This window comes from Lepidochelys kempii, chromosome 14 (assembly GCF_965140285.1).
Source record: "Lepidochelys kempii isolate rLepKem1 chromosome 14, rLepKem1.hap1, whole genome shotgun sequence".
Classification (NCBI taxonomy): domain Eukaryota; kingdom Metazoa; phylum Chordata; order Testudines; family Cheloniidae; genus Lepidochelys; species Lepidochelys kempii.
Genome location: NC_136393.1, coordinates 3,752,856 through 3,779,758, shown reverse-complemented (window position 1 = coordinate 3,779,758; position 26,903 = coordinate 3,752,856). Strand labels below are relative to the sequence as shown.

The following is a 26,903-nucleotide window of genomic DNA, read 5'->3' as shown; positions in this document are numbered from 1 at the left end:
CCCCCGAGCCAGCATTATGAAGTGCGTCGAGGTAGACGGATGGAAAGTGCCAGTGTTATTAAATTAATATTAAACCTCTCCTGGTTCTTGTCATGCCATCACTGCACTAGTTTGCCAATCAGACTCCAACAGGTTAGCCAGATAATATTGAATATTGAGCAGAATGATTGCATTTATTTATACCAAATGATAGATTTTTAAGGCCAGCCGGGCTTGCTGTGAGCACTTACTCTGACCTCCTGGCCAGAGAATTTAGCCCAGCGATTTCTGCATCAAGCCCATCTCCTGTGGGTGAGCTAGAGCACATCTCATAGACAGAGACACCTAATCTAGATATAAAGACTCCAAGTGATGGACAATCCACCACTCCCTTTGGTGATTTCTTCCAATGGCTAATTCCCCACACTTAATATTGCACCTTCGTTCTAGACTGAAATTATTTTGCTTCAGCTTCTAGCCCCTGTATTTTCATTCTTACTTTAAAGTGATCAGCCCTGCTTTCTACATGACCAACAAGCAAAATTTAAAAAGGCTCACGTCTAATTTCTCCCCTTTACACTCCCCTCACCATCTAGGCACACACCTGGATACACAATACATGCAGGCGCAGGCAGGGTGCTAATATTACCCATCAGCCACTGGGAGGGGGGAAATTTCCCAACAGCAGAGTTTTGAATTAAACATGCTGCCTAATGAGTTGATTTTATTAGTTTGCGAATGCACTGAGAACTCATTATCAAAACAAACATCAATTCATTTCACCAACGCCCCCCCCCCACATCTCAACAGCATTGCAGCTGTAAATTAACTAAGTGTGACTCAATCCCTCCTGCTGCAGCCCCCCCTTCTCCCAGTGTCTCTGCTCTTCTGCAATTTACAAAATCAATAGGCGCTACAGGTCCCCTCTTGAAGTTTACTCCTCACCATGCAGCGTTGCTAAAGTAACCGATGCCTGAGCAGCAAAGCCCAGGCCCTTTGCAAGCTGGAGGAGAAGGCAGAGCCTCTCTCTCCTGCTCCTTTTCTTGGAGGGCTTGTCCTGAGCTCCCAAGCCAAGCAGGAAGAGTGCTGTAGCTGACGTGGTCCAGGCTATGAGGTCTGGCTGAGTACCTTGTGTGCGTGGCGCAAGAGGGAATCTAAGTGGGATCAGCAGCTGCCTGGCACTCCCATGCAAGCTACTAAATTCAGAGGAGACCCAAGGTCAAGTTTGCCAACTGCCTCTGAAGCTCCGGGGAGTCTGGATGCAGGGCTGGGAGCTGGGCCCATCTCCATGGGGTGAAGTGCTTCCCTGAGTCTAGGATCGGCCATTTGCAAGAGAAATGCTTCTTCAGAATAACTTTAGCAAGCCCTTCCCACAGGAGTGCCCCCATGCATTACCGCCATCCTCTCACTCTGGGCCAGGGCCTGGAGAAACGCCCCGCCTGTCAGCTGGAGAGGCAGTCACGTCCCTTACTTCACTCCCCTGGAAGGTGCTCAGGAGCTGTGCTGGTGGGGGCGGACTAAGGACCTACACAGAACAGAACAGAACAGAAGGAACCACTCCCAGAAACACCAGAGGCTGCTCCCTCACTCCCCCAGAGTAACCCATCTTGCAATCCCCACAACGCGCCCAGCCCCGGCCGCACTCGGCCATCTGTCTACATGGCAATGCGCCGCGAAGCAGCCCTCGATCCCTACTCTAGACAGGGGCAGTGGCTGCTGCGGGGTGGCCCGGGCTGGAATGAGGCTGTCCAGACACTGGCAAAATTCCTGGGTGGATGGGTGGGGTTGTCTGTTTGCAGAGGAAAAGCTGATTGCAGCAAGATGGCTAAGGGAGGAAATGCAGGGGCCCTATGGCCAGCAGGAGCATCCCGAGCTCATGGCAGTACATCGGCCTCCCTGCCCCCACCCTTGCCCTTCCACATCGAACTGGGGGGTTGAGAAGTTAAGCGGGAAGCCGGCGGGACAGCGGGTGCATTGTGATTCTCTGCAGACTAGTCTCTCTTTGGAAAGGATGGGCTAATCCCACTTTATCCCCCTTCATGACTGTCAGCTGTTTTCAGGCATTCAGGATGCGGGTTTCTGAAATCGGAGCTATTGTGTCCACCCCCAACCTCTGCTCCCCACCCCTACTGTGTCAGTCAATAGCACCGGCAGGGAACGGCCTGTCTTAAATCCCCCTGGAATGGCATTCCTGCCCACCCCTGCCTGGCTAAGGCATACCTCGCCGAGGCCCCGGGGGTTGGGGGTTACGCCTACAGCAATGCACGCCAACGGCCCTGGGACGAAGTGAGTTTCCACGCGCGTGAGGTCCTAAGCCACTTAGCTCCTTGGAACAAGAGCAGTGGCTGCTGGGACCTGTCTTCGCCATGGGCTACACAACCACATTAAAGCTGGTGGAGTGCTCAACTCTGCTCCCCTCTCTGCCCGTCGGGTACCCCCAGCCCACTGCCAGGCTGGGCAAAGCTGGGGCTCCCTGTGCTGTTTGTAACTGGTTATTCGTAACCCAGCTTCCCCGGATCTTGCATCACACAAAGTCCCTCTTCTAGAAGTACCCCAGCCCCTTCGGCCCTGCAACCGTGGGCTCCTGTCCCAGTGCACCAGCCCAGCTCCTGCCAGCACTGAACGGAGTCACATGGGCGCAGTGGGCCCGGTTCTGGGTGGGGCTCTTGCACACAGCCAGGCTTATTCGCCCCCGTCCCACCCCGGTCAGCACCGCAGTCACAGGCCGTGCGGCTCGCACCTTGCACAAGCGGGAATCGGACACAAAGAATCCAGATCTCGCCCCACAGCGACGGGAACGGGAGAAGGAGGAGGGGGACTGACTAGCCATGGATAGAGTGCGGGGAACAGCTCCGGGAGACTGAGCCAGACCCTTGGGGCCCCCAGCCCAGCTCCCAGCAGACAGGAATCTATACCCTAGAGCTGCCACTAGTGGGTCCCCTTGCTGGTTAGTGGAGAGGCCAAGGACTGGGGACCCCTCTCCCCCCCCCCAAAGGGGGGCAGCGTAGGGGATCTGCTCCCACTGGACCTGCTCGGTGGTTAAACCCAGCCAGTTTGCCCCAAGAGCTGTCAGCCGGCCCCTCTCCCCAGCGCTACGTCAGCAGGGCCCTAGCAGTGCTGGGGGAATGGAATCGGCAGCGAGCAGAGAGAAACGCGGGCTGGAGACGAAAGCTCGGCTGCAGATTTGAAATCCGACGCACCGTTCTGCTTGAGAAGCCCCAGCCTTGGTGAAAAAGGGAAAGCCGGGCCTGAAAAGGTACGCGTGGGGGGAGTCAAGGACAAGCGTGAATAGAACACTCAGCCATTGTGCAGAGCAGCAAACGCTTCCCAGATACCTAATTAATCCTCCCTGCCAGGTAGCCATTATCTCCAGTGCTGCGCTCAGGGATTAAGAGATGAGGCCGAGGCCATGGAGGGAACGTCAGCGCTAGGATTCACACCCCACGTGCCCCTGATTGCCAGGCCCTGCTAAAGTCTCTCCGCCGGGGGATGAGGACCCTCTGGGGGGGGGGGTCTATGTACACAGTCCGCACAAACAATGCCCCAGGCCTCAGCTCCACCAAACCAGAGCACAACTGGACTTGTCTGGACTTGCGTTTTAGGAGGCGTTACATTGAGGTAGCTAGCAGGATGCATCCTTTACATGCTAGTCAGGATAAAGCCAGGGCATCTTGGGGGGCACCTGGGAGGGCCACAGACTAGAGATTCTCAGCCAGTAGCATGATTCATAGGTCAGCATCCCTTCAGAAATGCCAGCACCTGCAGCTTCCACGCTGGAGCCGCCTGGAGAGGAACAGTAGGACACCGGGGTTCACGAGACGCTAACGTCCAAGTTGGAGGGGGCTTCTTCGGGGGAACATGGGAACATAACCTCGTCCTTGGAATGGCAGGGGGGTAGGGCTGGGAGGGCGAGGGTCAGTCCCTGGCACTGCCCTAGCTATTGAGTTCTGTGGGTCAGGAAGCCATGTGGAAGGCGGGTGGCCCAAATGGTCACACTGCTGGCTGACCCAGACGCAGAGATCAAGCCAGACATCGAGCCCCGCTTCTCTCATTTTGGGGCCTCTCTCTTCAAGCTGCCCCTGAGAAAATCTAAAGCCGGGGAGGTTGGGATTTGGGAGCTGGGTGGAAGAAAGTAGTGTCTCTCTGCTCTCCATTTCCAGGCAAGCTCTACTGGTCCCCTGCAGAAAGGGGACAGCCAGTGGATCCTGTTCAGGAGCCCAGCCCCCCACGTGGGAGAGAGAAACCCGGGGAAAAAGCTCCCACTGCAATGAACGAGCCGATTTATTCACCCGTCCCACCCAGGGTTGGGTCTGTCGCCAAAACGCGGCCAGAGAGGACCAACCGTCTTGCAGGTTTGCAGGTGTCTCTTTCAGTTAGCACCAGCTAAATTTCATAGATACATCATGTAGATGTTGCTTTCCTCAAGCCCTTCCTCCCCTTCTCTTCCTTCGCCTAGCAGAATTAATCGTCCCATGGAATGCCCGCTCGTTAGACAGGAAACCTACACACAACCCCCCACCAAAAAGCCATCAGTTAAAGGCTCTAAAAATAGCGCTCCACTCCAGCAACTTGTTCTGAGTCATGAATAAACAAAATGTGCTGGATGCTCTGCCTCCCCCCTGCTGCTCGGGCCTCTCCTAGGTGGCAGGAGAAGCTGGGACCTGGGACCCAGCTGATTTGGAGCCCCGTTGGCTCACCAGCATCTAGCCTGGTTCTCCTCCTCCAGCTCTGGGCACAGGTGCCACAGACCGGGCACGAGGCCCAGCTCCTATCTGCCAAGGCAGCAGAACCACATGCCCATCGCCAGCAGCGCGCATTGCTGCCCCAGGACAGACGGAACCAGCTTAGGAAAGCTCTGAAGCGCCCGCCGAGGGGTCGCATTCCCCCGTCTCTCTGGAAGGGGGCACCATGCCCCACAGTCACAGAGCTGGTCCCATCCCGAGCTGCCCACACTTCAGGAGGGGCCAAAGAACATCTGCCTATAGGGCAACAGGTGGCATCTGATGAACTCACTGCAGACACACGCCAGCTTCTGTCCCCAGCTCGCAGGCTTCAGCCCCGCTACACAAGGGCTGTGTGCTAGAAGGGCATTTGGGGTACCAGCTTGCAAAAGAAACGCCCAGCATTGGAGCTGGCATTGGACGCGGGGTAGCGTTTGCCCAGGTGGTCTGTGCAGCCCAAACTCCTGGGCCCGTCAAGTGCCCCAGGCTCCGCAGACCCTTGGTCTAGTCCTGCCGATCCTTCCCATGCCAGGCAGACTCAGATCCAGAAGTACGGCTTACGTAGGGAGCCCCGGTACCCCGGTGCAGCAGCTGACGAGGCAAGAGAAGGTCCCGCACCAGCTGGCTTGCTGAAAACAACACAGGCAGCAGACTCCAGCGCATCCCGCCCGCATTGCCTGGCACCGCTGTGCCCAGGTCTCAGACAACGGCAGTCCAGACACAGCGGCGAGCTGGAAGGGGGCCCAGCGAGCCGCTTTGCCTCCCGACGCTTCAAGCATCACAAACATTCTGGAGCAAAGCTCTTCCAGGAGCCAACGGCAGCATTGCCCATTGCCCTCCGCAGCTGGGAAAACCCCCTTTGCCACAGTCGCTGGCAAAGCCGTTTCTCCGGCCGGGTGCCCGGGGCACGGAGGGGAACAGGCCAACTTTTCTGGACCCAAAACCCTGCGACACATGTGGAACGGGGAGCTCTGCCCACACGTGAGTCAGGGCAAGCGCTCAAGGTTAGAGGAGGGAGGGCTCTCTCAGGTAGTCACCTCACCGAGCGCCGTAAAAGGCAATTAGCGATCGCAGCTAAAATTAGATCAATGACTTCCTGCCGCTAATGGTCGAAACCATCAAGGTTGCCTTCCCTTCCCCGGCTCCGAGAACAACGGCGTTTTCACATTAGGGCTGGGAATGATTTATGAGACAGAACTGAAAAAGGAGCACCCGCACACACACAGAGCGGCCGCACAGCTCAGGCTACACCCCATCAGCCTTCATGCAGGAGGCCGTCCACAGCCATCGCTTCGAGATCCCAGCCAGGCACCCCCCACGCTCCTGCAGGCAGCATCGAGTGGAAGAGGACACATGGTCCAGCTGCTGACGTCCTGGTTCAGGCAGCAGGATGCCTGGGTCCCGTTCCCAACTCTGGCCCTGACTTGCAGGGTGACTTTGGGCAAGGTGCTTCTCCTCTGTGCCTCAGTTTACCCCCTGCACAAAATGAGAGGGAGGGAGGGTTACGGGGACTGGTGCTTGCAGCTCCAGAAGCAGACATGCTCATCTCGCTGGAGGAACGCTCTTGTTTAACCCTTTCAGGTCTGACCTGATGTTTTTGTGACCTGGAGAATAAAAGCCGTGGAGCGGTCGAGGGGAAACTCCCTGGGGCTCCAGAGGGCGGGAATGGCTCCCCCAGCACCTCTTTCATTGACAGCACTTCCCATGCAACTGATGAGCTCATCCTGCTGTGGGTCACTGAGCACTGTCCCCCGCTGGGAGCTCCCCACTCTGTCCAGCCCCTTCCTCTCTCCAGCTTCTCTCCTGGCTTCGCTGGGGGCCACCTCGGCCAGCCATAGCTTGGCGCACCACACGGGCTCTTGGCCCGCTTGCCAGGCCTGCGGGACAGTTTGGGGAGATTCGGGGTTGCTGGGTGGCCATTCTGAAGCATTCTAGAGAGCCCCAATCCATTGTGTTTCTCTACGCGTCCCTGCACCTCTCCCCTTGCTCCGCCACTGAGGCTGCTTGTTCAGGGGAGAAAAAACCAAGAGAGAGAGACAAGACCTCCGCTCTTCAGAACTACAGTCTGATCCGGCTGCTTGTTTCTGCCCTCGACGTCGTCATCATCCCGTTTGTGACATGGCTCCTGGTTGCCGTGGGGATGATGCCGAGGTCCCAACGGGGCGCGGGGGGGTGCATGGGGAGAGGAGTTCTATTTATCCTGGGCAGTTTGGGCTTCAGAGCCAGCAGGCCCCTGCAGAGCTGGGGGAAGAACTGGGAGCCGCAATCCGCTCCAGCGTCCCCAAGTCCAGGGGAATCCAGCAACCCCTGTGCTTTCAGAGTGCTGTGACGGTTTACATGCACCCTGCCCTGGGCACTCGGGTGCCCAGCTGCCAACACCAAGAAGGTGTTTGCCAAGGGCTCCTCGGGCTTTGCCCAGCTGGGGGCTGCGCTGGCTGCTTGCCAGGAGGTGGCACCTGGCCGACAAACAAACGAGGGCAGATTGCAGCTGCACTTGCTCTGAGCAGCAGCTGGAGGAGACGGCAGTTCCCACCATGCAATTCTCTCTCTCGATCAGCGTGGCCCCCAGCGGAGACCCTATAGTCTCCTCTGTAGCAAAGACGAGGCGGCCGGCAGGCCACATGGCAGCCCCCTTGGTGCTGGGCTCACCCAGCTGGGCGCTGCTTCTCCTGGCCTCAGCAGTCACCACGGGCCAGAGAGAGCAGGGCAATGGCAGGTGGGCTGAAGTCCGCCCACCAGAAAGCCAGGCAATGCCACAGCAGGGGAATCCCAACTCCAGCCTCTGGGCAGGCCTGGGAGCTGGAGTCCGGGCCCGGTCAGCTGCCTCCACCCCAGCAGAGAGGTTTGCTCCCAGCTCCTGGGTACCCTCCTGCGGCTAATTCCACGTGCTCGGGGCCAGCGGTTTCGACCCAGAGAGAGCACAAGAAAGGCCGGCCAGTGCGGGGACAACACACCAGTTGCTGCTGCTGCTGTCACATCCGTGGCCCCCCACCCTTTTCTCCCCCGACCCCCAGTTCCCAGGATCAGGTTACGGAGTTCCCAGCCAACTCGGTCCCCAGCCAGGACTTTGGCAGCAGCAGCAGCATTCCTGAGGGTCCCGGGAGGAGGCTGCCCAACTGACTGGAGGCAGGTGGCCCACAGCAGGCCGCTGAAAGAGGGGCCAGGAAGGAATGCAAAGCATTTGCCAGCTCTGCTCCCAGCCGCATGGTGGGGTGGGCCGGCTTTGGGGCTGCAAAGTGATGCTCTGACAGCTCCTTCCACTCGGTACCGAGGCCTTTCCTGACTGCTGCCGACCCGGGGGCTCTGGGGAAGTAGCTCATGGTGCTCAGGAGATGCCCCCTCCTCAGATGGTCCAGCCACCCCAGAAGCAGCAGTGCCCAAGTCCTCCTTCGCCCTAAGGACAGGAGGGCCAGGAGAGGGGGGAGGAAGAGGAACCCCTTGTCCCTCAAAAGGGCAGAGAATTTAACCCAGGCGAGGCAGCACTCCCGGCCGCCCTCCCGACCCAGCACAGGGTCACATGGACACAGGAGTCAGCTCCACTGGCCGGCACGTGACTCCAGGAGCTGGCCTGTGGGAGGAGGCGACAAGAGAGCCGTCGAGTCGTCTGATGCCCAGGCTGCAGTCAGAGCGCCCGCCCATTAGCCTCGCGCGCTGGGAGCCAGGCGGCCACCAGAGCTCTGCGGGCGCTTCGCTTAATTACCCATCCAGAGAAACCTGCTGGAAAACAAACCGCCACCCTGCAGGGCACCCTGGAGCGCGGACCGCCAGCAGCAGGGCGACTCGCTCGCCGGGCGCAGCATCGGCCCATCTGTTATCCTGCTTCCTACGGCACGCTTGGCACGCTCCAGCGGAGCCGGGGCAGCTCCTCTCCGGTGCTGGCTCTGTCTGAGATGGGCTCCTGTGTTTGGGTGCAGGGCTCTGGTTCGGTCCCAGCGCCAGGCTGAACGGATGGGTTCCTGCCCTATGCCCAGCAGACAGGCAGTCACTGGCATCTTTTGTCCACGCCTGGATTCCTCAGACGGCACGCCCCTTCACCGTGGCGAAAAGGCATGAAGGAATGCCAAATATGTCCAGCTGGACGGACCAGAGCCTGGCTAGCAGCACTGTCCTTGGGCCATGCAATGAGACCAGCTGACGAGCCAGAGAACCCTGCCGCCCAAAGCAGCGCCCCCTAGAGGCTGAGCCGCAGATCCTGCATTCAACCAGCGCAAGGTTTTGAGCTGTGTTGCTTTGGTGAGCTTTCTGCTCAGAAGTCTGGCCCCCACTCCCAGTGAGAGTCAAAGCCATTTCTCCCCTAGGCCTGAGCCTAAGGAGCCTAGAGAGACAGAGGCCACCCTGGGAGGAACCCACAGAAGATGCTTGGCAGAACAGCCCGTGTACGTCTTGCAGCCCACATTGGTAGGAGTCCCAAGTCAGCCTGGCCTCCTCCCTCCCGTCCCCAGGCAAGGTGCATCTCTCCCAGGAGAGCGTTCCCTGCCTGCCTCCGGGAGCTGCTGTCCGGCTGGAGGCTTGAGAGATCCCATGGCGCTTTCCAAAGACAGCAGGCCGAAACCCTCCTTTTGCACCCCCTACCCAAAGCAGCAGCTCCCAGAGCCCCAGGCAGCGCACAAGAGCTGAGCCTGTATTTGCTCGTGTGGGCTGGTGTCCAACCCGGCAAAGTGGCAAGTGCCCTGGGAGAGCCAGACGGGAAGCGCTATGCACTCGGGAAACAAGCTCTAATCCCATGCTCCGAACTCCCTGTCGTGTTTCCAATGGGCCCCCGAGAGTGGCCCCCGCTTTCTCCCTCTCGCTCGTCCGCCACCTCCGCCCACCCGCCTGTCACATTCCCTTGGCTTCCTCTCTCTGCTGCAGAACCCCGGGAAAAGGGGGCAAAGTGCACCCAGCCTGGGGGGGAAGGGAGTTTGTGGCAGTGCGGCAGCTCCCTTTCGTGGCGGATTTCTCTTCATTAGTCCAATCACATCAACACTGACAGCGGCATATTTATTATGGTCCCAGCCCTGACTGTTTTCCACCCAGCAACGCGCAACTTGATAACGAGCTTAGAGGGCAGCTATGCTAATGAGCGGTCTTCCTGCAGCCCCTTCCGATAGCTCCATGCTCTGAGTGGGGAGCTGGTGTCTTGCTGGCCAAGAGCTTAGGAACAGCAGTGGGCTGCTCTCCGAGGGTGCGTGCACGGCGCGGCCGGGGGAACAAAGGTGTCGATTGTTTCACTATCCCGTTTGGGACCGATCAGCTGAAAGAGGATTTCACTTCTGCCTAGTTCGGGCTTCAGGTCTGGCGTACGCAGCGTAACCCCGCCACACGTGAGGCCTGCCCTCTGGATTCCAAGATTGATTCAAACGGAACGCCCCGTGCTGCCGAGAAACCTTAAAGGCAGCCCAAAAGCCACTGTTTACGTAGGACCTATGGCATGCCCTGTCCTGCTCCCACAGGGTCGAACAGAGAGCAAGCACAAGTCCCCCCATCTTATGCCAATGAGGAAACAAAGAGGAGAGCTGTGTTGGCCTGGATGCCATGGAGTAAGGCGTTGGGGGGGAAATCTCAGGGGATGCACCATAGAAGAGGCAGGGCTGGTAAGAGGCTGCTCCAGCATGGGAGCGGAGGGATCACTATAGAACTAGCGACATGGACACTCGCCAGGCCTCGCCAGCAGCATGTGTCATACACCTGCAGCTTCCTATTCCCAGCACAGCTGCCAGCTGCGCTCTTGGGTATTTCCCACCCAGTGTTTCACTAAATAAATATAGTAGAAGAAATCCACGCAGGTTCCTTGCTTCCCGCAGGCTCTTACTCCAGTTGAGTGTCTCTTTGGCCCCCGATCTACGGGCAAACGCCAAAACAATGGGGCTGCATGACCAGCTTTTGATTTAAAAATATGGGGAAGCCGAGAGCTTTCATCAACTCCAGGCGAGCGACCCCAGGACTCCCGGCTACCAAGTTCGATTCTGAAGTGCATCTTCCTCCTACATGCCGGGTCGCAACTGCCCTTTGCGCCTTTTTTTTTGAAACATTCCTTGGCGTGCAGCAAAAAAAAAACACAATCGCCCTCTTTGGTGGGATCAGGGCCGTGCTGGCCCCTCTGGAAATGGGCTGAGGAGGAGACACAAACATTTAGGGGAAGAATTACTCTCTCTTAAAGCAATGGCTCAGAATAGGCTATACAGGGCCCTGCAACTTACAAGGCTAACCGCAGCACCGGGGCAAGCTCATCTGGCTGTATTTGGAGGGCCACGCACACAAAAACTCGCTGCATTCAGAGCGTGAACAACAGACGGTCACTCTGGCAACTTGCAAAGAGCCCAAGGGTCCAGGCTTACCTGGACTGGTGCTGAGCAGAGCCAGCCCGCAGCACTATCCTTCTCAGTGCCAAACGGCAGCACTCGGCCTCTACAAATCCCACCGGGCAATGCTGCCTGGCCTCTGGGCTCGAGAGCGGGCGCTGCAGGCTGGGACTCGCGGTCTCCGTGGGCTGCACCTCCGCGCCAGGAGAGCGTGTCAGGGCGAGGCCAGCTAGCAGCTGTTTTAAGCAGTGGGCGCGGTAGGAACTAGCCCTCCACCCTGGCGCGAGGTGCACAGGCCAGACTCCTTCGGTGCATTGCCCGGGGGCGCTGGCTGATGGGGGACGAGATGGGAGATACTTCCCATGACGCCTCAGATACAGGAGTCACCCTCCAGCCCTGCTGCAGCTGGGCCCGCTCAGCTTCCACGCCGTCACCGGAGGCTGCCTGAGCAGCGGCTGCAGCTGGGCTGGGACGCCTCACACAACACGCCCCTCCGGCATGCTTGGATCCGCCAGACGTTACGTACCAGAGCGCCCGCAGGCCGCCTTGGCAGCGGGGCGTCAACCGCCAGGAAGTCACACTGACCTCAGGCTCCCGCAGGGCTCTCATTCCTGCCCCAGCCTGGCCCCAGCCTCAAGTCCGAGGTCAGAGCTCCGCTCGCCCCAGCCACCGAAAAGGGGTGCAAAACCAGTGGCAGGACTGAAGCCCCTTCACAGCGCCGCCTTTCAGGCTTGCACGTGGCCCGCAGACGCCTGGCCTGCCTCAAGAGCCCGCTGCGTCTCCTCCTCGGGACTCTAACCTGGCCTCACCATGGCAGAAAGGCTCTTGCCAGGAACAAAGCGGAGAGCAACCTGTGCAAACGCAGATCCGCAAGCTGAAAGCAGCCACGCGCTGCCCTCGGCCACTGTTAATTTAGCCCATTTGCTTTCATTTGTTGCCAAGTCCAACTTCCCCTGGAGTTCAAAGGAGCCCCGATGCAGACGAGTGGCTGGGTTTTATTGTGAGCGCTGAAAGGCCTCTCACCTGTCCTGCTAACCCTCACGGCTGCGTGTCAGGCAAGCTGATCCCATCTCCCATTCAATGCCAGAGCTTCCGCACTTGACGTTTCCTTGCTAGCAGGCCTCCACCACTTCCCTTAGCCCACCGCCCCAGCCACGCAGTCCCAACTGAGAGCCAAAACTGCGCACACCCCACCAGAGGCCCAGCTTCCGTCCACCGGACCACCAGAGAACACCCTACAGAGCCGTACAAAGTCAGGAGCTTAGTCCCAGGGCTTTGGAGGGCCCAACAGCTCACCAAGAAAGGTGGCTTCTAAACACGGAAGTTGTGATCATGCCGCTTCATCGTGGGCATGCTCAGCTCGTCTCTAGCGGTCTGAGCCAGAACTCCTGGGTTTCCCTGCAGCCTCCAACGCCAGCTCCCCCGTGCTTCAGGGAAGTTCTGGTGATGGCCACAGAACAGCCCTGGAGAGGGCAGGGGGAGCCTTTCCACCCCACTTGCCCCATGTCATTTTAGTTTGAGGACAACATGAGCCTGTTTGCAGCAATGTCTCCTTGTTCACCCAGCCCCTCCCATCCAGAGCAGAATGCGCAGCGGTTCATAGCCACATGGCCATTGCCCATCTCCGAGACAGCTGGCCTTGGCTGGAAGCAGCCTGTGTTATAACAGCAACACTGCAGGAATGGGGATCCAGCTGCAGCATACAGGGACTTCCAGGGATCGTGCACCCGATGCACCTGCCTTGCTGGGCTTCAGCCAGGGCTCCAGGGTTAACACCGCTGGCTCCAGACACTGTTCTGCTGAAGAGAGCAGCCACGGCCAGGCCTGGATTTCCATCTCATCTGAAAGGCAGCACCTCTGACGGCACAGCGCCACCCCCGCTCGCTTGTCCTGGGGCAGGCTGGGTTTTCCTGGAAGTCCCCCCCGCCCCAGTCCGAGTCCTGACCCTGCTTAGCTTATGAGCTCTGAGAAGAGGAGGGCTGCAGGCTGTGCATTTACATTCCAAAATAACCCTTATTAAATGACTCGCGAGGTCACGTCAATACTAATCGGGCCGTCGTGGCTGCCTGCTTCTCAGCGGGGACGGACAGGAGCCGCGTGCTGGAGAGGTGCATTGGAGTCTCTCTATAATCACTGCATCATTTCTCAGATATTTACACAGCGCCAGCCACCACAGGCTCTAGTCTCTCCAGAGTCTGATTCAAGTCCGCCAGGCCGGCCGCTCGGACGAGTATGCAGGCCGGGAAGGAGAGCACTCCAAGCACAGGAGTGGGAGCCAGGACTCCTGGGTTCTAGGCCAGGCTCCGGGGCGCACTGGGGGACAGTGAGCAGCTTGTTTTACCCCTCGGTTTGCCCATCGCTGGAGAAGGGCTCTTACTCCTCAGGGGCAGTGGGTTTGCAAAGGGCTGAGAAGAGGGGAGCTGCTAAGCATCCATGCCCAGCAGCTGTCTCATCGTCCCCGCCCTAGGGGAGCACCACATTCGCCCTGCAAGCTGCCACGCACACAAGCGGATGCCACTATCCTCCCCCACCCTCTATCCCCACAGGTTAATAATGGGCATTTTTCTGGGGGTGCGAGCAGCCAGCCTCCAGGTCTCACCTCCGGCTCCCTCCTCTGAGGCCTGATGGCCCCTCTGTCACGCCAGACCCGGCTTGTGACCAGATGGTGGCCACCCACGTGCAGTGCCAGGGATGGTCCCCAGCCCGGGCTGGTGCTGAGGGGGAAGGTGTCGGTCAGGATTGGGGTGCGCTGGCAGAGGGGAGGGGGCCTAAATTTATAGCTCCCCTGACTCAAGCTGCCACCATCAGCCCCTTCCACCCACAGGGATCATGCCACACGTATGCATGCGCCACACACACACGACGGGGATTTGCTCAGTCGGGAACCGCAGCTGCGAAGGGCACCTCCCTGGGACCCAAATCGTGATAAGCAATGGTAAGCATGGTGCCCCTTTGCTTTGCAGGCATGGGCCTGCTAAGCCTTATGCCCCAGGGGGTGGGGGCTGGAGAATGTCCTCCATTTTTACAGGTGGGGAAACTGAGTCACAGAGGCGGGGCAGTGACTCACCCCAGGAAACTCTAGATCCAGCCAGCCCTGCTCAGCACCCCCCTGGCACCATGCCCAAGGGGCTTCCTTCACCAGCATGGTGCCCACTAGGCCTTCATGCCCCCGCAGCCAGTTATCCCAAAGCACTTGCCTGGTCAGTGCTCCTGCTGCCTTCAGTGGGAACTCTGCCCTGTTGGTTTATGGCCTATGCACTTAGCTTTGCCAAGACAGGCCATGCCCCTCCTGTGACCCCGGGCTGGAACGTCCAGTGGTGGAACGTCAGGTGATAATTACGCTTCTCTCGTTACAGCTTCGGGGGATGGAGACCAAAAGCAGAGAGAGATGCCAGCCCAGAGCGGCTCTACTAGGTTACAGACCATGGGCCCATGTTCCCAGCCGCCCGAACAACCCCCCGGCTCTGCTCGAACCGAGCTCCCTCCAGAGTCATTAACAGGCTGCATTGCAGCCCATAATATTCCCTCCCCTTTCGCTTACTGGATCATCAAAATGTCATGGCCATTGCTGGCCACTAATGGCTTTCTAAGCAGCATCAAATTTGAATCGTCCTGTCTTCTCCCTCACCCCCCTTCTTCCCCAGAAGCCACTTTCCCTCCCCCTGCCACTTCGCACAAGGCCAGCAGCTCACGCGCTCGCCCACCTTAAATCAGACACAGCGCTGCGAGGAGGGGGCTGCGATCCAGCGCAGAGCTCAGCCGTCAGCTGGGCCCCAGGGCCACTGGCGCAGAGCAGCCTCTGGCTGTCGTGGAGGCTGGATCGGTGAACGGCGCAGCCGGCTGGGCCTCTCCAGGGCACGCTGGGCCTGCCAGCTCGGTACCGTGCCACTCTCCCCATGGCACTGAGGGGCCCAGATGGGCATCCTTGGCAAAGACCCACGGGGGCCGGGGGGGGGGGGGGGCAGAGAGAAGCTCCAGGGGCACGAGAGGGCTTGGCCTATGGGAAATTGTATTCAGCAGCAGCGAAAAACCAATACAATGCGGGAGGGTGAGATCTCAGTGGGGAGCGAAGCCGAGGAAGGCTGCAAGCAGCAACCCCATCCCTGCCCGGGGGGACGGAGGAGCCCAGCACTGATCGGGGGCAGCGCCAGGAGTCAGGGGTGGGGGGCCACCCAGTCTTAGGGCAAAACCAGCCACTTGCCCGAAGCCAGCACAAGGGGCTGAGCCTAGTGTAGTTTGCAGGGAGTGCCGCTCTAGAGCCAGGAGGCAGCCGTGCCTGACAGCGCCTCTCCATGGGCGCGGGCGGGACACCATGCCAGCAGGGAACGCAGCTCCTAGGCCAGGATGGGATGGGGCAGCATCCCCCACAAAAATCCACATCCAGCGGCTAAGCAGTCTCCATTTCACAAGCAAACTGGCTGCATCGCAAACCCGCTGCTCAACCCGGGACCATCAGCTGCCTCTGCTCCGGCAAGCCCAGGCACAGAACATCAGGCAGCATGACAGGTCAGCACCAAGGCTTGCCAGCAAAGCCAGGTACAGGGCCAGCCAGCCCAGCTTTAACTCACGGCACGCCCGGCCCCAGCTCCAAATTCACAGCACAGTTTGAGGGCAGCCCCTTCCCTGCAGCAGGGGAATCTCTCCCCTTCCGCGTGGTGCTAACCTGCCGGCCGTTGCTGATCTTACACAGAGGAACCTGCCCGCCGAGGGTCCCCTCATCCAGACGGCAGGGCCGGTAGTGGACACTCTGGGGGGTGCCTGCCCAGTAACTGGGCTGGGCGGGAAAACGTGGGGCAGGGAGATGTTCGACAGAGACCGTTCCGCCTGCGACCATGGCCTCGCGGCGGGCACGGCTAGTTCTACCCAAATCACCCGACTAATTCAGATTACTAAGTTCCTAAACCCCATCTGCCTCTGAGTAGCAGGGGAAGGGGCCTCTCTCCCCGCTCCAGTTCAACCCCTGTAAAACAAGCCCGCCCGGAGGGTGAGACCTCACAGTAGCCAGGAACCCTGCGTGGAGCTGGGGGGAGGGGAGGGGGCAGACCAGCAAACACGGGTGTGCAGAGCCATGGGATGGCCCAAAGCCCATGAATGCCAGAAGGTGCCTCAGCATCTGATCTAATAAGCCCCTTTGGCCTGGGGAGGTAGTCTGGTCCATCCCTCCCGCCCAATCCTGTCTGGAGCCCTAAATCACCCAATCCCTTGCAGGCCCGACCGCAGCACTTTAAATCCCACCAGACTATCTTTTCCCTTGGGAGGGGTACCGCTGCTCCCTCCCCCCAGGACTGGGTGGGAGACAAGTCCCAATGCAGGGTTCGTCCTTAGATCAGCGAGAGGGGGTCCGGCAGGGCTCCCTGCTGAATGGTGTCAGATGAAAAAGTTGAAATTTGCAAACAAAATCCCTCCCCTTCGCCCTCCCTCCCACCCACAAAAATCTTTTTAGTGACATTTTGAAACATCTGATATCTTGCCAGGTTCTATTGCCCTGCCTGGCAGCAGAGCCCTGGCTGTTTTCGACCAGGTCACAAGGCTTAGCGCTGGCAGTTCGTTTTGAGTCCTAGACAAAAGAAACTCTTGGGCCAGGAAAGGCTTGACAAACCAAGGATCTGACACCCCCAAGGTGAAAGCATCCCCTAGACCGGGAGAATAGGGGGTCCATTTGTTGCAGAGCATCAGCGTGCCCGGCGCTGTACAAACCCAAGACAGAGGCCTCGCCCCAGGGACCTTGCCGCCACAGCTTCAATCCTGCAATGGAGCCTGGCACACAACAGGGCTCCGATCACGGGGTCAGGGCCTAAGTCAAACTCGGAGCAGCCACAGGAAGCAAAGCAGATGCAGCCTATGCCCTTGTCTAGCACAGCTGGGCAAAACCAGGCAGGCAACGGGAATGGGATGCAGAGGCCTTCCATCCAGCACCCCGCTTCTTCAGACCTGTGACTGATTAGCTGGTGCCGAGTGCTGCATTCTGCTGGGTAATTAGCGAGATGCCCTAATCAATAAGTTATTTTTTGCCGTGGGTAATTCAGAATTACATGTCACAGCCAGGCTATAATTAAACTTTCATTCCCTCTTCCCCAGGTGTCAGGGTGTCTTTTGTTTTAATGGCGGCCGGTAATAAACTCTTCACTCCTCTTTACCGGGAGCTGGGATGGCAGAATCAGCTACCAGTGCCGGGAAGCACCTCTGGGGCAGCAACGATCCCTGTTTCAGCATTTGAGTGGTTTCCACTTTTTTATTCTTTTCCTCCTTCGCTCTCGCTCTATCGATCCGTCTTTCTTCAGCCGGCTGAATCAACTGTGCACACAAACGCACACTGCTCGCGTCGGTTCAATAGGAACGTACGGGGGCCACCCCACCCCCCCAGGCTTCCCACACTTGGGCCTGGGGGAGCTTTTGGGAGCACTGGGGGGGCTGAAAGTCCCTGATACAGGTGGCAATTGACGCACCCAGCTTTGCCCCCCCCAGCCCCAGAGCACAGGGTGGGGGCACACAAAGAGCAACTCGCTATACTGCTCGGTTATTTTCTTCCACCGTCAAACGTTCTCAAATAGAATCTGGCGCCCAGACACAGCCCCGAAGAGCAAAGCCCTTGGGTTCCTGGGAGAACGGGCACGGGCTCCCCCACGCACCACACGTGATCCGGAGGGAGGCGCTTCCTCACAGGGCGAGGAGTTCTATCTCCACGGCTCGTGTTCTCTGCCCATCAGGGACCCGGTTGCTGTCAGCTACTCACCAAGACAACCCAGCTTGCTACGTAGGTGGATACGAAGCAGCCATCAGCTGGGAACAACAGTCAGCTGGCCTACCGAGCTACCAAGCTGGGCTGGATTGGACCACAGCTCCCCTTCACTCCATCCCCAGGGCCCACACCTGGGATGCTCCCGCACAGCTCACGTGGGCAGCACCAAGACAGGGAGCCCCAGGAGACTGACTGAAGACGCTCCGCTCAGCCCCGGGGCTCACAGTCAAGGTAAGGGAGTGCAGGCAGGTGAGATTCAGCCAGGCGCTCCCCAGAAGGGCGACAGTGGGCATACAAGAGGAGCCGGCCCGGCATGCCTGAGGGACATGGCACTTTGCCACCAGAGACGAGCCGAAGCCGGAACCTCAGCTCCAAACTCCTTCCGCTGGGTTTTGGGCGGAGGAGGGGGAAAGGGCAGCTGCTCAGAGCAGAGCATCCTCTGTGGTTTTGGCCCGAGTCGGTGGGGAAGAGCAGTTTCCAGCTCAGACGCTGGCATCGCACAGGGTTTGGCCCAGCCGCGAGCTGAAGAGACAGTGCGACCTTGTGGGGTTTCTCCCACTTGGGACCCAATGCTCATGACGGCTGGCAGGGCTTTTTAGTGGCTTCATACGCAAACGCAGCCTTGACGTAGCTCCAACCTCAACCTCCCCTGGATCCTACGCTGCCTCTCTTAGCCTTGCAGCATGCCCACGTTGGCTCCAGCAGGATACCTCCCAGCAGACCCCCCTGGAAATCTGTACCTACCTCGGAGCTGCAGTCGCAGGCTCTGGGGCCCAAAGCCACACTGGGAGTCTGCTCCAGCAGGTTTCCCTCTCCCCTTCCTCCAGCTACACTCCCAGTGCAGTGCCCTAGGCTTCTTTGCCAGCCTCTGGGGCTAGTAAGGTGGCTTTCACCCCTGGCAGCACTCCACTGCTTTATGGCTGCTGTGAGGTTACCCTGTGCTCACAGCGCGAAGGAGATGGCAAGTAACAAGTCTCTGCATCGGGGTACCGCTATGCCTAGATCTATGCCAAGATCCCTGTGCAAGCCCCAAGTAACCCAACTCCAACCACCTGCTAGTAAAAATCCAACCAGGTCGCAAAGGGCCAGTGTCACAAGAAAGCCCTGCACAGAAAGGCCACTGCTTCAGATTCCATGAGCGCTCCCCCACGTGGCCACGCTCTCCTCGGTCACAGCTCGATGACCCGGCAGCGGCCCTGGTTAAGCGGAGGTATTTTGGACCATTACCAAAAGGTAATGGTAAAGGTAAAAGGTAAAGGTAAAATAAGGACTGCCTAAGCCTCACTGCCAAATTCTCTCCCATCTCTCCCCCAATTGTTCTATTTCCTGAAGCTCACACATATTTATAACAACCAGTCCCATGGAATTAAATATGAAAAGTTCAATTCATTAAACAATAGGTCTGGGGGGAAAGGGGAAAGAAAAAAAAACAAAACAAGCAACCGCCCATCACCACTTTTGACCCATTTAAACAAGGCAAAGCCATGCACGTAAACCAAACTTCACAGTCCCTCCCGACTGAGAGCTCCAGAGCCCTTAAAACAAACAGGAGGCAAGTTCCTAAGGCCAGGAAATAGTTCCAAAGGGAACGAACAAACGCAGCAGTGGGGAAATCTGAAAGACAGAGATTCAAAGACAAGGAGAAGAGAAACTCAGAGACAGAGTGAATCAATCAAAGAGACCGTCACAGCTTCCGACACAGGGACTGCCTGTGTAATATACTGCCAGTTTATATGTTATGTTCTGAACTTAATTACTGAGAAATTATAGCACCGGTGCTAAGGAGAGGCAGTGGATGGGGAGTTTGAAGCCAGGGGCAGAGAGGGCTTTGGCTCCATTTGCTGCTGAAAACGATGGCTGTAAATTTAGAGGGAGAGTATATTATATCCCTGGAAGACAGCTTGTCTCGGGGAGGGGTTCAGAGGCCTCCTTACCCACCCCCCTCCCCTTCTACAGGCCAGATCCACTGCAAGTGACCTCCCCTTGTCCGAAATTTCCCAACCTGTCTGATCACAAGGTCTCTGCACACCCAGCCCCCAAAACCTGGGGGACGGAAGGACGCTAAGTGTGGCTACAGAGCCATTTAGAGTCAAGCAGTAATACAAGATCTCAGGCAAATCTGCTACACGGATCAACATGCTTTAACACACGTGGGCATCCCATGTACCTTCCATGGATGTAGAACTGCATACAACAGACACCCTCCTCCTTTCTATCCCTCCCTCCTGCCTATCTAGCTCAAGTCCCGCAAGCACACAGCTACTGGCGCAAGGGCCTTCTCCTGTGCAGCTCCCATGCCTGGACCAGCTGTCCCATAGCATGCTCTGCCTATAGATTCTCCCTCTCATTTGAAGCCTGGGCTGAAATCATACGATTTCCCCCTTGCACCTGCAGAGAGAGAGAGAGAGAGAGACTCCCTAACTCTTCCTGGGATGCAGGCAGCCCAGAAGATGCCACACAAATCCAGCATGCCTAGGCAGGAGATGAGCCCCAGAGTTAGCAAGTTAACCCCTGAATTCTTTGCAATCTAACATGGCTGTTGAGCAAGGAGATTCTGTACTTCCTCAAAGTCCTCATTAATGAAAGGACAGAAGGGCTGTGGTTCTCTCTGCCAGCGAAATCCCCCTTCCCTTCAGCCCGGCCTTCCCAGCGTCCAGGGTCTGGCATTGCTCCGCGCTCGTGAACTCAAACTGTACCGTGGAGAACCAGGCAACCATTTCTACAGCCCATTCAGATGACAGAGGCAGCTGAAAATAGGCTCCACAGTACATAAGCATCCTGGAGGCGATTAGCTTGTCAGAGGGGCTCGCACTGCCCTGCAGGATTAGCTCACTGAGCACTGCCTTGAATCCCCTTTAAACTGCAGCTCTAATTTACTTACATTACTGCAGCTCAACAGGGAGGGGAGAGCAGGGGGGACGGACAGCGTAGGACCACGCCGCGCGGGCTAGCCTTTTAAACATACAAGCGTGCAGTTTCTCAGCAGCCAGTGACAAGCTCAAGCCCCCAATCTCTGACTGGGGCCTCTCGAAGCAAGGGGTGGAAACGCATTCCAGGGCTGTCACCCCGTCTAATCCCAGTGTGCACAGATGGTTAATCTTAGCAGAAGCCTCATAGCACGGACACAGGAATTCAAGAGCGTGAAACAGGATGCAACAAAGGCAGTTGCCATCCACCTACCCAGCAAGATTATGTAGCATTTTACTGCACAACCCACCTCCCCCACTATAGGTATTTACAGCTCTGCCTTCTCCCACCTGATGCCTCCCTTCTGCCCCGTAGGGTTTCCTTTAAGACTCAGCCTGCCAAACTGTCTGCACCTGCGGGTGCTACAGTTTTAGCTCTGCTTGTGCAGATGCTTCTCTCTGAACAAGACTCTGCTATCGGGAGCTGCCAGTTCTCACCAGACCTTGGAAGAAAAGAATAAAGTCGGGTTGTCGTGGGTCCCCCCCTCCTTTCACCCCCTACCTAAGGAACCGTAATAAGCTTCCAGGGTTCAGTTGGCCACATTCTCCTGCCTCCTGAATGTAAATCTCTCCTGACTGTATTGTTATCTTGACAGGTCTTAAGATAGGGAGAGAGAGAGAGAAAGGTGCTTGGGAGAGATACACACAGTGTAAAGCTGTTCCTAGTCATTTAAAGCAGCTGTTTGGATAACTAACCAAATATTCAGTCCCTTTCCAAAAGAGCTTCTGAAACTTTCCAAGCAGCGAGCTCTGGGGAGGGAGAGAGGCAACACCCTTCCTCAGTGCATGGCAAGGGACTTCTTCAGTTCCACGTCAGACAATCAAATATTCAAGGATGCCTTTTTTGAGTGGTTTCAGAGTAGCAGCCGTGTTAGTCTGTCTTTGCAAAAAGAAAAGGAGGACTTGGGGCACCTTAGAGACTAACCAATTTATTTGAGCATGAGCTTTCGTGAGTAGTCTCTAAGGTGCCACAAGTCCTCCTTTTCTTTTTGCGAGTGGCTTTTTCTCCAAGCGTGTAGCCCCCTGGAATACACAACTTTCTGATTCCAGCCACCGGCGCCGGCTCTTTTAAGACATCAGACCAGGAGCCTGCGTTTCAGGTCATGGCTGGTGTAAACAGGGCTTCTCAAATCAACGCTTTTCTACAGATACAGATCCGCATCCCTGCAGCTGGGAAAAAGAAACCTAGCCCTACTCAGTTCACTGATTTCACACAGGTAACCACTGCATGCAACTGGGACTAGATGTCAGGGTAGCACGCAGCCCTGGAAAACGGCCCGTGTGCTTCCCCATGGCATGTAAGCAATCAGCTAAGGAAGCCAGCCACGCGAGACCAGCTGTGGAAAAGCGTGCGTGGGGCAGGGTTTCGTGCCCCCCAAAGCCATCATCATATGGACATGCTTTGCCTTGCTCCTTCTGCTACCGCTATTAACAACACGCCCACCTGTAGCCAGCTAGAAACCTTATCTTCAGGCAACAGATTGAAGGACCTAGGGAGATGGAGGTCACAGTTTACAGTACAAAGCCAGATTGTTTAAGGCCAGCATACATCAGAAACCATTCCCCCGTCCCTCCCACACACGCGTAACTCTTCTCCAGCAGGCGACCTTAACTCCTAAATAACACCAAGATTTTGGGGGACAGGAGGAATAAGGAGAGAGAAATCACAGGTTTCACATGTTGCCCTATTCCGCTCTCTTGCTTCCTCTCAGCTGTCTGCAGGAGCCCAAGCACACTCAATACCACCCTGCACAATCAAATAAAAAAAAAACCCACACACAATACTTTTGACCAGGCCCGAGAGAGCAAGCCCAGAGCCCAGGGCTGGGACACAACATCCTGTCTGGAAAGGGCTCCTCGGCTCAACGTTACAAATGCTGCCCCGGGTTTTCATTTTTTGAGGGTTAGTCACAACCTGGCTGGCTAGCACCGAGCCAGGCAGAAAGATCCCTCTCCCCCACGCCACCGCCACCCCCACCCCGGCCTTTATATTCAAGTTGGGTTTTCGTTGTTTGGTTGGTTTTTTTTAAAGTCTCTCTTTTCCAAATCTTTGTGGCTCGAGTCTCAGGACGCTGCAGCCTCCCCCCCCCCCCCCCCCGCATGTCTCCTTTCCCATCCCTCTGAGCTCTTGATGTTTACCCCCACTCTCCATCACGCAGACACAACTTTCCATGGCCAGCTGCTCCTCCTCTCCATCAGCCAGGCGAGGTTTCCGCCTCCCTCCAGAACCAGCGCAGAACATTGTTTAAAACAAGCACCGGGACCAGACGCTGCCTGGACAAGAAACTCAAACGCCTGGGGAAAGGGGCACGGGGAGGGGACACCCCCAGAGAGTCAATCAACACAGAAAAGGGACACCTCCAGAGAGCGGCTGAGCACAGGGCGGGCTGCGCGTCTCTCGAGCTTTCGGTAGCATCCAAGTCAATCCCACAATTAAAAATAACGAACCGTGCAAATCCGGGCTCCGGTTTCCTGCGCGCTCCCAGGCTGCTCCATGCCCAGCGGGGGCTGGTCTGGAAAGGGCCCCCCTCCCCTCCCCTCCCCTCCCCTCCCCTTCGGGTCGTGCCCCCTCCGCTTTACCTTGAGCCCCGGCGCCGGGGGTCCCCTGGAGAGCGAGGAGGATGCAGAGCAGGGGCTGCCAGCGGCCGCCCCCTGCCATGGTCCGCGGGGGTTTGGAAGGGAACTTTCCCCGACTTTTATAATCCTTTCCCCAGTCCGCGCCGCCGGCTCGGGCTGCTTCTCCTCCCCGTGCAAAGTCTCGCTGGCTGCGGCAGGCAGACAGACGCGCCCCGAAAAACAGCCGCCGACCCCCGGGGGAAGATCTCAGGGGAAATCGCCCATCCGCGCTGCCCTCGGCCCGCAGCCGGCGCCGCCCCAGCCGCCGGGCGAGAAAGGCTCCGCTCCCAGTTCTGGACACGTAGCCCTGCCTTGTCCGCACCGGGTCCCGCCTTGGACCGGGGCTCAGCACCGCGGGGATCTCCCCCGCCCCGGTTGCTCCAAAGGGGGAAGCACAAGCCCCCCCCCAGCTTCGCAGGGCGCCCCAAGATGGCAAAGCCCCGGAGCGTGGGGAGCCCCCCACCACTGACGCGCGGGGGTCGCGGCCGTTTTATCCACTCCTGGCGAAATCCGCGCTCCGCATCCAGCCAGAAAAGTTTTGGGGGGACGGAAGGGGGGGGGCTGGGATCCGATGGGGGAAGGGGGCGCTCCCCCTTGCCCCCCTCCTTAGCCCGCCAGCGGAGCGATCCCCATGGCCGGTGGCTTCGGGCTTTTCCTCCTGCCACCCGCGCTCCCGGAGAGGTGCCCGAGGGAAGGGAGGCGAGGTGGGGAGGCGGGCGCGCTCAGCCCCTGCCTGCCGCCGCCTGGGGTGCGCTGCTGCCCGGCTCTCGCCTCTCCGGCTCGCTCGCTCGCCCGGCCCCTCGGCTCTCCGGCGGGCTGCCGCCGCTCCTTTCGCTGGCTGCGGACTGAGCCCGAGATCTGGGAGCAGCAGAGCCGCGAGCAGGGGGGGGCAGCCTCAGCCGGGGGAGGCGGGGAGACCGAGAGGCGCACAGCGCTACCCGGTGGCCAGCCGGGGAGAGGGCGCGGGGCGGGCGCTGGGGAAGAGTCTAAGGCCCCCAGCGCGGGGAGCTCAGAGGGCCCCTAGGGCGGCGGGGGGTGCCTGCCTCCTCCAGGCCGGGCCTCCCATTCCGCCCCAGCCCGGCTGCAGCGCCGAGGGCCCTGCGCGCCCGGCCCTGGTGCAGAGCGCAGGGATGAAACTTGTCCCGCACACGGGGCAGGGCTAAGAGCCCCGACATGAGCGCGCCTGTAAAGGGGGAGTTTTATCATTCGCTGGTGCGGCTGGGCCACTAAATAACCCAGGCCAGCCAACCTGCAGCACTCCTAGAAACAGCCACAGGCTGCAGGGATTATGTTTTGAGCCTGCGCTAGTCAGGGATCGCTTCTGTCCTCTCTTTCCCGATCTTCTTCAGGGTGTCTGGAGAGTTGCTGGGCTTTTTTATAAAAACCCCTGCACTTAAAAAACCCCCAATATTAAAATTCACAATCAGACGGTGGAACTCACTGCTACTAGATTGTTAAGGAAGCCAACTTAAAAGGATTGAAAAGAATTAGACACATGTGAGTTAATAGCTTCAAAATACTCCAGTGACTCAGGTCCCAGCCTTGCACTGGGCTCTGTGGTCCACCCATAGCAGGACTGTGGGCCTTTGTCTGTAAACCCAGCGACTAGCTTATTTCATGTTTGTACAGCTTTGTGCACAGTGGATGTGACTGTGACTTCTGGGCACTACTGTATTATAAGTAAGTAGTAGTCCATTGCCAACAATGATGCCCACATGGTCACAATTCTCATCTACGACTATGGGTATGACTCTGAAGTCCGAACCCTGATGCACAGAGTCAGCCGCACGGAGGGCATGGGAAGGCCCTATCCGTGATGTTTGATGATGCAGCTCTGTGGCACCTTTCACGCCCAGCTTGGAGATGATTTTGTGGATCACGCTAGAACCTCTGATCTTATCAGAGGCCGCCAGTGAGTCCTGTTCTGAGCCGTTTGCTTGAATTCTTTGAGATTGACACCAGCCCGCTGGAGACTTCTCTTTGAAGTGCTTATACGGATGGCCCTTCTTTCTTTTGCCAGCCTCAGGTCCCCATACCAGATCTGTTTTGGGAGGCGGTGGTCTTCCATTCTGACATGCTTGGTCCACCTGAGTTGTGCTCTCAATAGCATTTCCTCGATGCTGGCTGGTGTTTGCTCTTTCAAGGACCTTAATATTGGCCACTCTGTCCTGCCAGCGAATGTGCATTATTGAGCAGAGGGAGCGCATGTGAAATTGCTCAAGCTGTTTAATGTGATGACTGTAAAGAGTCCGTGTCTCAGAACCGTACAGGAGAGATGTCAGGACCACTGCCTAGTAGATCTTCAATTTGGTGGAGAGATTAATGTTGTGTTGGTTAAGGACTTCTGCTGGGAGTCAGCCAAAAGTAAAGCAAGGGATACTGGACTAGACTCTCTCCTATGCAGACACCGGATTCTGTAACCAGGAGATAGCCTCTGGACCAAGGGCAGCGAGGCATCGCTGAACGCCCTGCAGATGTTGGACTGGGCATTCTTCCACCGCGAGGTGCTGTCTGCGTGACGCTGCCCTGCCATCGCAGTGTGGGGAGGAAAGCAGGCCAAGCCGGTGCACAGCTGTGAAACTGGTCAAGCCAGAGAGTAGCCGGTTGAGCCTGACCCAGGAACTATGTTCAAATGGACCCCAGAACTGATTTGCTGTGTTCGACTCTCTCTCACCCATGCTTCCACTCTGGCAGCGCCGATCACCCACGCATGGTGAAGGGCTGGTAGCACGCTTGTCCAGGGATGTGTGAGCGGCCGTAGCAAAGGCTGTCGGGAAATGAACCGTGGCATCCCACCCCGGAACACAGGAATGGAATTCCTCCCCTGAATGCGAGCAGGCACCGTGAGATGTTCCCTGTCTGAGAATGGGGCATAGATAATAAGTTAGTTTCAGCCGTCGCAGTTCTCCAAGCAGACGTAACAGCAATGGCATCTCGTTGAAGGTCCGGTGGAGGGATGGGTGCCAGGACATACAGACGGGAGGTCAGGGTATAGTTCAAAAAGCCACTAATAATACAAGCGAGTCTCCTGCCTTCGCATAGAGCCCCCCGCCAGGAGCGACAAGCAAAGCTACAGTAGACAAAAATGAGAGCTCGGGTGCTTGAGGGACCTCTGCATTGGTCTGGTCTGGCAATGGTTCCGGGACTGAGGAAGGAGGACAGCCTCGTGGTTGGGGATACTGCTACGGGAGACCCGTGATCCGTTCCCTGCTCCGCCCCAGACTTCCTGCAAGCCACCGAGTCTCTCCAGCCTGGCCCTACCACACAGGGGTATTAGGAGAAGAAATACATTACAGGTTGGGAAGGCTCAGCTGCTGGTGACGAAGGCCGTAGAAGATAGAACTTACCTGGGTTTCTCTCTGGGTGACCAAAGCGACGAATACAGAGGAGGGTGACAGGAAAAGGGAGTAGCTTGGGGAGAACTCAATACTTGGGAGGAATTTAGAAGGTTGGATTGGGTTGGGAATGTAGTTGTAGGGCATTCTTTTAAATAAAGCGTACTGCTGCTCTACACCTGAAACAAGTGTGTGTATTTCTTATACACACCGATATATTTGTGTGTGTGAAGCCTCCTGGTATCAAGGAACGCACCAGCTTCTCT

At 57.7% G+C, this 26,903-nt stretch overlaps 1 protein-coding gene across 1 annotated transcript in view; it reads right to left on the bottom strand.

Annotated features, from left to right (window-relative positions):
- The window catches only part of SDK2 (sidekick cell adhesion molecule 2), a 167,068-nt gene extending 142,937 nt beyond the window's left edge, over positions 1-24,131 (bottom strand). The window contains exon 1 of the mRNA XM_073310179.2: positions 23,267-24,131. Within this exon, the coding sequence (XP_073166280.1) occupies positions 23,267-23,345 (79 nt within the window). The 5' untranslated portion in view covers positions 23,346-24,131. The remainder of the gene's footprint in view (positions 1-23,266) is intronic.
- Between the last annotated feature and the right edge of the window lie 2,772 nt (positions 24,132-26,903).